The 10,780-nt window shown below is 38.6% G+C and overlaps 1 protein-coding gene across 1 annotated transcript; it reads right to left on the bottom strand.

Moving 5' to 3' along the window:
• Positions 1 to 3,565: 3,565 nt before the first annotated feature.
• BTF3 (basic transcription factor 3) lies at positions 3,566 to 8,017 on the bottom strand (the record flags this gene model as incomplete). The annotated part of the gene is made up of 4 exons (XM_010289498.1): positions 3,566 to 3,930; positions 4,372 to 4,428; positions 7,507 to 7,708; positions 7,904 to 8,017. Coding segments are annotated over 4 exons (420 nt in total), but the record flags the coding sequence as incomplete, so codon positions are not given.
• Positions 8,018 to 10,780: the final 2,763 nt, after the last annotated feature.

Genomic DNA, 10,780 nt, shown 5'->3' with positions numbered 1-10,780 from the left:
CACAGAAATAGATATACTCCTGGTTCTCAGAGATTCTAGATGCATCCACTTTTATCCCTATTTAAAGTTACCAAGCTTGACTCACAGTCAAACTAAACACGATACCCCCTCATGCTACAGACTCTTCACCTTAGCTAAGTAAGCTTGGCTCAGCTGCACTGTCAGCTCCTTTCCTGTAAAAAAGACTTCCTCCCAGAGTTCAGTCTCTGTTACAGGCCAGGATCATTCAACTATCACATCCAGCGGAAAACATTTTCAGCAACTCTCACAAATTGCTGGATGCAGCTGAAACTCTAGATCTGAAAAGGAACAAAGAATAGTTTAGAAAAATCAGGAACCACATTGCATATATTTCTTTAAGCCCAAGACATGTTGAGTACTTGTTAATATTTTAAAATATCTACCTTTAAAATCTCTCTTCTTTACACACACCACCATCTTGCCAGTCACTGAAGGCTGTAGTCACCAACACAGACTTCCTGGCAGGCTTTCCCAACTGTGCTAAATACTAACTCTCTAGTTTCCTAACTTGTTAAAACCCATTATCACAAAGAGGATGATCAACCAGCTTCCATGTTCTGGCTTCTCAATTACTGCCCCCACCTCCCTTGAAAAATACTAACTTCCCCCCACTCACCTCCCACTGCTTGTAACTTTCACACACACAAGCTTTTTTCCTTTTTTCCATTGTTATGATCACACCATGTTTTTCTTTTAATTCTTCCACTGACAACAAATACAAGCTATTCTCTTCATTTGAAGTGTCCTTTGTTACTCTATCTGTACCATAATGTGACATTTAAGTTTTCAGCAGAGAAAGGAAACCACTTTAGGGAAGCTATATGATTTTCCACACAAAGTACATTATTAGCACAAAATTTCACAGAAGTAGGTGGGAGCTACATGAACTTCCTCCATAACCCCAGCAAATCAACATAATAAAATAAAGAACTATTTATTTGGTATTTGAGATACTGAGCTGTGAACACTTTAAACAAACACAAGTGATCTTCCTTGGTCACATACATTAAATGCACACTACTAATCATGAGAAATTCTCACTGGGAACATTTCCTAAGGGACAAAACCTCAAACTCAAAACACTTCAAAAAAAGAAAAAAATCCAATCTGTAGATGCTTTCCAGGCCTTTAAAAGTGTTATTTAAAGACCATAGTAAGGAGCTTTTTATATATGCACACACACACACACTTGCTTAATAAAATACACAGTTTCACCATCTTCCAAAAGAATTTTAATTTTTTTTTTTATTAGAATATACCAATTTTAAACAAGAGCAAAGCCCTTAAGGCATGAGATTAACAGCTATGAAGATATTTCTAAAAACCTGTTGCAAAATTTTAAAAAAATCTCAGTACTACCCACTACTGCATTGGAGTCAAGCTGTCAGAAAGCTTCATGTGACAGATCCAGAACATTCCCTTAGCTTTTTGAAGATAAAAAGCTCAAACAAACCTTTGTTTCAATAGAAACTGCAGGCATCTGTTTCCATTTCTCCATTGTCCAAGTTTTGGAATGGAGATACGAAGCTATTTTCCTTGAGCAAGACTACAGATGTAATCTGTAATACATAATTACAGTATGGTTACATAGAAGTTCAAGCTAATGAAAAACATCAATAGAACTATTTTCAGTTTCTAGCAGTTAATGACAGACTAAGAAAACCATAACCAGACTCCTTACTAAGGGAAAATAATCACAACATTGAGTCCAGGACTGAGCATGTAGGTGTTAGACATGAGGACTACTATAAACTTTCAACAAGAGAACTTCCAGTTAGAAATCTGCTACAATCAAGAACACATTTCAATCCTATCGTGATCCTCAGTCACAGTTTGGGGGTGCTGAGATATGCCAGTATTTCCTGATTGGGAGCATACCTAGCAGGTGGACTTCCACAGACATGTCACATGGGTGCTTATTATCAGATTAGCACTCTTTTGCATTTCAAAGATAGTTTTAAAAAAGAACATCCTTGCGAAGCACCAAGCACCAGGTATGTCTGTTAGTAGGGAAAAGGCTAACACTACCTAGATCATCTAAACACACTAATTCATTTCATGAGAGAGAAACCAGTATGAAACATTTCATAAACAAGGACTACAGTGGCTTAAAGTATTTCTAAGGACTTAAGTATTTGAGTCACACAATGGGCAACACATTTATCAATTTCTCAAAAAAAATCAGCATGCATTTATTGATCTGACAGGTAACAGGAAGTATGGTAAACAACTTCATAGAATTTGGTTTTCACTTTTTACAGGGCAATTAGCTTAAAGTCACCATCCTCGTTTCAAAACTCAAGTTTGCATAGTTTAGTTTTTCTACCTTATTGCCACACTTCAGTGAATGCGCTTTTTAATTTCAATTAATTACACGCTAAAAGTGTAATTTACTGATAAAATACTTGCAAATTGAGACAAGTAAACTGAAGTTGTTAAAGTACATTCTTGCACCTGACTTCAGCCATGTCACGCTCACATCAGACTGCTGTCTTACCTCAAGCCACAGGAGTTGCACAGCTTGAACAAGTTCCTCCACTGTTTCCCAACAGCAATCACATCATGACAAACATGCCTGGCAAGTCAGACACGGCCCCACCTTTTCCCAGGCACAAGGAGAACTTTATGTTATGGCTATAGCAAAGTTTTACCCTGAATCTTATCCTGCACAAATCAGGATAAACTTCCACTTCCAGAAGTATTTACTCTAGAGACAACTTTAGAAGGCTGGTAGTCAAGTGCTCTTCTATCCTAGCTTAGCTTCTGTTACAGAAGCTATCTGATCTATCAGTAACACCAAACACTCCCAGACATGAAGTTTCGCTCTCACCCCTGGAAGCCCCAGCTATGCAAAGGTCAAGACTGAAATTTTAGAAGTCTTCCTTCTACCCAAAAAAGAAATTCTCTTTTTCTCTGGAACACACAAAAGCCGTAGAAACAGAGATTCCTGAAACATCCAAATACAACTATTAGTTAATAGATCTGAAGATGCTAAATACAGACTTAATTAAAAGCCATTATCAATTCCGTTAAGGCTTTTTCCCCCTTCATTCTTCATATACTTCATTCCCCCACATAACTGAGATTTCCAGATAAGCAAAATTAATATACTGGGAAAGTACTAGACTCATTAAATAGTTACACCCTGGAAATACCTATTAAACACTCCCTGAAGATAAAAACGTAACGTTACTATCTAGTTTCCCCCAGGATGCCAACAGCTTGCCACAGTTCTTCAAGGCTAGGCAAAGTTCTCTCTCAACCTGCACATTTTACACTGTATTAAACCACCAATAATTATTTCTAGAATAAGATCTATTTCTTAAATTCAGAAAGTGACTTAAAGCATATGCAGCTCTGACCTGCAAACACTGGGAATTTACCAATCAAGTCTAAAATGTTCCATTATGCACTGAAAAATTTTTTTAGAAGCCACTAACACAGCAAAAGGAAGACGCTCTGCAGAAAAGCAAGACCTTTTATGATTAATATTTATGGCAAATTTTTTCACCCTGCTTTTCTGACAAGAAGCCACACCAGAAAGTTTACTTTATATTTTTATTGTATGCCAAAGTTCAAAGATGAGGGTTTGCTTCTATACAAGTTACTCAAAAATTGTGTCTAGGCAAAGATTATTAGCAATCCGACTTATTTCAAAGCATAGGTTTGTTCAATCAGGCCACAAAAATAGTATTGTGTTCAAGCAGTAACTAAAGAGCTGCAAGTTCAAGGAGTTTCCAAATATCACAGATCTTGAGATCTCATCAGGAAATAAAAATTAAATCAAAGCAGTCACAATATAAAATAGCAGCTCCGTATAGCTTTTTCAAGTTTTAACTTTATTCAGAAAGTGACACTCAGTTCAGTTTGCCTCATTCTTTGAAGCTTCATCGAAGTTTTCAACAAGATCTAGAAAGAGAAGAATGCTAAAATTAAAAGTTTGACCTACTTCCACTTTGCCAGATGTTTTGGTTTGGTTTTTTTTTCCCCCCAAAGTTCTACTTCATATCAAGTGCTTAAAACATAAAAAACTTTCAGCTTATAAAATACAGACCAAATAACTTCATTCTTCTTGCTCAACCAAGTAAGTTTCAGATGGCTCATTATAAAGCACAATTTAACATTCACGATAATGCGCATTTAACTTCACTATACCGACAACTGGGCAAAGTGATACTGAGAAGGTAGTTTCTTCCCAACTGTCTTCTGAAAACAATGAAACAATCTGCCCACAGGAATTCTGTGACAGTGAGTGACTAGTCAATACTCTTACCATCCTTGGCCCAACCTTACACTACACATTATCTCTCGGCAAAATTCACTTTTCTTCCATTGCATGGTTGTTCTTACCTGGAACTTCATCATCATCATCTTCACCAGTAGCAAGTGGTGCTTTTCCATCCACAGCTGCAAGAGCAAATAGTTCAAAAACATCAGTCAAGCTCACCATAGACATTTTTATTAGTTGTTTTGCTTTGTGTTTTTTAAAAACATTATTGGTCTGAGGTAAACTGCAGCGCTTTATCCAGTTCCCCTGCTGAATAAAGATCTTCAACTTACCAAGGAAGTTCACATTCCCTTTATTACTGATAATGCTCAAACAGCCCAGCAGGGAAATGCTAAACCAGTTTACTAGTCACCATCTTCTATCTAAGTATACCGAGTGCCTTGCATGGTAATCACTTTCAGTCACAAGTGCAGAGACCAATTTTACCATTTCCCCTTAAAAGCAGCTTCGTTAACAGCCTACTCAGTGCTTCTTAAGATTTACCTATTTTACACCAGCAAGTTTTAACAAAAAGAAAGGCCTGCCTTTTCCTAATGATCTGATGATCCTAGGCCTTCAGTGAAAACTCAGGTGTAATTGTGAATCTGCAGGCAGACACACATGATGAGACAGACAGATATTATTGTTCCCTGGCAAAGTCAGAGGTATACGGAACTGGATGCACAATTTTACACTTAGGTGGTCAAGGTAACCATATATTCTGGTCCACATCTCTGCTGAGTCAGTAATTTCTTAACCATTCCAATTGTATTTGCCAGAGCTAGTGAGACTTAACCATGTCCACTGTAGCAGACCAGTGAGCATCTATGAAACTGCAGCAGTATAATGCTAAGAATAGGTATCTTGGGTCCCTGGGTGCTTGTGCCGCTACTTTCACTGCTATTCTTAGCTGTACTACCAAGGGTAAGCTGTCTCATACTCTCTACCACCTCAGTTTTATCTGAATTAATACTTCTCGGTTTTCAAGAAAAGCATGAAGAAAGAGATGGGTTCATACTAGACCTGTACCTGGATTTACAGGGAACCAAACCCGATGGATGCATAAGCTTTGGTCTGAAAGGGCTTGGGACAAGGTCATCACTAACCCTTCTTTTGTTTTTTAACAGCAGAATGGTATTACAGCTTAAGTGCACCTTGGTGTCAAATAGGACATTTTAAAAGCAAACCATATTATTTCCTCCTAAATTGTCTGCATTCTCTCTCATCCGCAAGACCAGACTAAGTTTACTTTAGCACCTACAAATGCAATCATCACAGACACTTCACTCTTCGATGTCAGGCTTCCAAATCCAGCAGACAAAGCTGAATGGAAAGTTTTGTGTAACTACTCTGGCATCCACCCAAAGTGGAACGGAATAGCTATTTACTAGATCATACAAAGCAAGCACTTTAAACAAGCTTCCCTAATATTAAAACTACACAATTTAGCTTACCCAGAATATACCCACCTTGTAATGAGAAGAGTGATCTTAGGGGATCATTTTAAATCCTTCAAGTGTTTTTTTTCTTTCAAGACCTACTACTACCACAAGGAAGCCACACAGGTGACATTAGGAAGGAAGGACCTGAGCTCCATGGGGAAAGAAGCAGTTTACCCCACCTCCTCAAGAATACTTTTAGCAGGACTTCTTTCAGTGGAAGCTTGACAGGAGGGAAGCATCATCAACTTTAGGAATAGAAATAAGAGTCCTTCTTGATGGCAGGAAAGCACAGGAAGAAAAAAAATGTAACACCCATTTAGAACTACCAGAAACTGGACACAATGATAGACTTCTCCCATTTTTCTCTGTATTTAGGATGTTCCACACCTTGGAAGGTATGGCTTAAGGTATTTCAGAAAAGTAGGAAGACCTAACATGCAGGACACAGGGAACGTTCACAGTGTCAACAAGCCTGTCTTTCAGTTCTCACTCTATAGCGGCAGCACTTTTTCCAAACACCACATACTTATGTCCCTCCTGCACATCTCTCCACAGTTTTAGGAAGAACAAGTGTTCATGTTCTTTTACTAATTTAAGGTTGGATGTTGTGTTTTAGCCCCAGCCAGCAATTAAGCACCACACAGCTGCTTGCTCACTCCCTGCAGTGGGATGCGGGAGAGAATCAGAACGGTAAAACTCATGGGTTGAGATAAAGACAGTTTAACAGGTAAAGCAAAACCCACGCACACAAGCACAGCAAACCAAGGGATTCATTCACCACTTCCCATCAGTAGACAGGCGTTCAGCCATCTCCAGGAAAGCAGGGCTCCATCACACACAACAGTTACTCAGGAAGACAAACATCGTAACTCCAAACACCCTCCCCTTCCTTCTTCTTTCCCCCAGCTTCCTATGCTGAGGATGACATCCTGCGGTATGGAATACCCCTTTGGTCAGTTGGGGTCAGCTGTCCCAGCTGTGTCCCCTCCCAGCTTCTTGTGCATGCCCAGCCCTCCCACTGGTGGGGTCGTGTGAGAAGCCAAAATGGCCTTGACTCTGCAAGCACTGCTCAGCAATAACAAAAGCATCCCTGTGTTATCAACACTGTTTTCAGTACAGATCCAAAACATAGCCTCATACTAGCTCCTATGAAAAAAAAATTAACCCAGCCAAAGCCAGCACAATGGATAGGAAGTTGGGGTATCTAGCTTAATGCTCATGCCAGTCCTATTCTCTACACTGTTCTACACACACAGAAATTATAACATACTTCCTTACAAATACTGTGTAATTCCCTCCTGGCCATCAAAAAGCCCATGCAAGAAATACCTTCACAACACCTGTGCAGCAGCAGAGCCATTGCAAGATGTCTGTCCTCAAGTCCTTCTCCCCATTACTCATGCTTCCATTCAAAGTGTCAGAACAGACACACTCAAAAATTTATCTTTCTTTAAAACCTAACTCTTCCAGAGAAGCTATCTTCCTAGCTTTAATTAACGAGGTATGTCAAAATATAGTAGCCACATCAAGAAGTTATCGACCATAAAATCAAGTCTGGCTACAGCTTTCCAGGCCTAGACCAGGTGCCATCTGCTGACAGGTGCCTCTGCTTTATTCAGTTATGCTCGCCATTGGATTTGAACTATAAATAAGATCCAAGAGATCCATTTCTTTACAAGCATTTTATAATACGCCTGCAGACAGCAAGAGTGCGCTGGATTTCACTGCTGCTATACAAATACTGCCAGCATGAAATGCATTCAAGTTTCAACTTACGTTGTTTGGGTAAAGCTTCTGCCAATCTCCTCAGGCTGGTCAGACTGTCAGCTCCAAGCTGATTTAAGATGCTAGGAAGCATTTCTGTCAGCTGCTTTGTCTCAGCATGGCCGGTGACAGTGAAAGTGTTAGCAGCCAGAGATGCCTGAACTTTAGGGTTATTGAAGTGAATGACTGTTCCTTGGTTGGTAAACATGTTTACCTGCAAGAAAAAAATTCAGTGTTTGAAGCATTTTAGCAAGATTTTTCAAGTTAACAGGAAATTTGAGTTCTTAAAGCTCAATAAAGACCTACTAATAATTTACAGACAAGTTTATGATGTTACTTACCAGGCAATTGATCTTGATACATTTTATATTTCTATATAGAAAAGTATTTTTTCCTTTCAAGCAATTACCTCTTCAATTCCAGAAATATTGTTGACTCCCAGCTTCTTCAAAGAAAACTGAAGTTTCTTGTCATCTGCTGTAGCCGTTCTGTGGACAACCTTCTTCTTTCTGCGGGCAGTACCCTTTGCAAAAAAAAAGTTACAAATTAAATACTTAAGCAGTTCTTCACAAACTCTAATCCTCAGAGCCATATAACTACTTCGTAGCCATATACAAATCAACTTAAAATACAAAGTTCTATTTCTGTGTCCCAGTGCACACAACCCCACTGCTCCAACTGCACTGCAGCTGTTTTTGCCTTGCTGTAACGCAAGCTTTGCGTGTCTGTGAGAAGCGTGACATTTTAGGAAGCAATGCACCAGAGAACATTTATGCCACAATTCTTACAGGGATTCTGCAGCATCTTAGAAAAGAAAAATTGCGAGTTTACCCTTATCTGTTATCATAGGCATAAAAATGAAGCATGAGCACAGTTTTAGGTAATTTCTGAAGCTTATGAGTTTTTCCTTAGACTATCCTAAATTGTGGCCATTTTTTTTGTAATAGTGAGAGCCCATAAAGTTATCAACACATCATTAACAAATGAATATGAGAACTCAGAATACTCCATTTTTATTCCAAATAGACATCTCCCATCTGATGGACTTACACATATGTATTTAAAGAACACTTATTTTCCCAAAATGTTTTATAAATATGTTTTAAAAAATACTTCTACATATTATCCCAGACCACCCCTGTTTAAAAAGCAAAACAAGCAAAGGTTAAGCTCTCCTATAGACACAGAGGAAATAACTCTCCCATATTAGAAGATATCTATACCTAGAAAAACCAGCAGAAAGTGTCGTTCTGTACTTCCTTACACAATCATAAGGCTTCAGGAAAATCTGACATAAAATGTCCAGGAACAGGTGAAACTAAGGTCCTTTTCGACACATAATCTCAGTCCTTCTACTCCAGTTGCCCATCTGCCACATGCTAGCAATAAAAGAATGTGTTGCTGCCCAGCTGTATAAATGACTGCAATACCTTTTGAGTTAACTGGTAGAAGTTAGAAAACTGGCTGGACACTAACACCTCTAACATAATCCAGTTGCAAACAATGAGCAACGTTAATGACAAATTCACATGAAACTAACACTTGGAAGACTACAGCTCAGAAGTTTAGTCATTTGTCTAGAAAGCTTGATATTCATTCCCTGCTACTGTCAGGTTAGCGCACACAGCAATTTGAAAACTACCAAAAAATAGAAATGGTTTTATTTTAGTACCTTGGCTACCCAGGAATTGAACTATGTAAGGTATACGTTAAGTCTCTCTGGACAAAAGAGCTCTCAATAAATTTCAAAAAACAATGTCATGAACCAAAGGCTATGTAGGAACATGTACCTCTTTTTTACCCATATTAAACATGGATATCAAACTTCAGACAACCTGAGTTTAGTTTAAACGAAAAGCTCCTGCTTTCATCTCCACAGATTTAAGCTTCTAAAGATCTCAGGTTTTTACTAAGCAAATTCTACCCCGATCATGCTGAGACACGCTGTTCACACCCCTTTACCTCTATATTAAAGAGGAGTGGGTACAGCAGGCCACCAATGCAATACAACAGACTCATCTGCCACTCCTAAAAAGGTTTGGAAGAGCCATGACATTTAGCTGTAGCGATATTCTACACAAAAAATCTCAAATTTCACATAACAAAGTACTACAGTAGCCCTCTACCTAAACATAATATTCAGATTATTTGTAAGATCTGCAGCTTTGCAACGTCATTAAAATCTTCCAGCAGAGGCTGTGTGCAATATTTTCTCACAAGGAGAAGTGACTCTTCGCCCTTTTGTCTCCTCCACACCCACCTCAACTTATATGGTGACAATGCCATGAAGAATCCCGCTAATAATCTCCAGTTATAAAACAAGTTTTAAAAAAGTCAAGTTCAGGCATTCGAAGTATTTCACAGGCCAATTTTAAAACTGAATGATAGAATCACCAGCATATTCTAAGCTTTGCTTGATGTTTCTAAAAGGCTTACGTTGACCAGAAAGCTGCAAGAGCTACAATATGAATGCATGCTCTTACATGACAAACATTAAAAGCTTCTACAGTCAATACAGACATGCTGGTAACACACACATAATCATCGATACAGTACAGCAGTTCTCTGCTTACCTAGTAACCCACAGAAAGAATATGCAAAATCACCAAGCCAGTTAATTACTACATTAACCCTGCCTTAAAGCTGCCTAAATCACCAGCTAAAGGCAAAAAAAATTCAACACAGGAATGAAAGTTCCTGGAAACTCTGTTCTGTTGAATAGCTTGTATTCTAAAATATTGTGTGTATACTTCCTCAGGTATAGAAAAATTACTAAAATTCTTGCCTTAAAACTGACACAACAATTAAAATGTTTACTAGCATATGACTATACTCAACATATTTTTAATTTTCAGATTGTAAGTAATCACACAGCTACATATATCCTGATGTTGCAATAAAACAAAAAGGTCTTCTGAGGACGTTAGTCTACAATTACAAAAAGTGTGACAAGTACAGAATTTGCAACTTCATCCTAAAAGGCACAAAAAAAAAATCAGTCATGGGCATCTTAAATATTTGTGACGAGTCTGGAACACAACCCTCTATAATCTGCCATGAAAACTATACCTGAACTCACTTGCTGTAAGGTCTGCTCACTTGAAATCCTACATGCCTTCTAGAACAGCCCACACGAGCATAGGCTACAAGTTTGCTGCAATATTTTATAACAAACCCAAGCAGAAAACGCTAGAGGTTCAGCTACTACATGCCGTTTCTATCGAACTGACTCTAGAGACCCCTGCAGCAGCACAGCTTCCGCTGAGGACAGCCGAGCCAAGCTAAG

The sequence above is a fragment of the Phaethon lepturus genome, unplaced genomic scaffold (genome assembly GCF_000687285.1).
Source record: "Phaethon lepturus isolate BGI_N335 unplaced genomic scaffold, ASM68728v1 scaffold13316, whole genome shotgun sequence".
In the NCBI taxonomy this organism is placed as follows: Eukaryota; Metazoa; Chordata; class Aves; order Phaethontiformes; family Phaethontidae; genus Phaethon; species Phaethon lepturus.
This window is presented reverse-complemented; position numbering and strand designations above follow the sequence as displayed.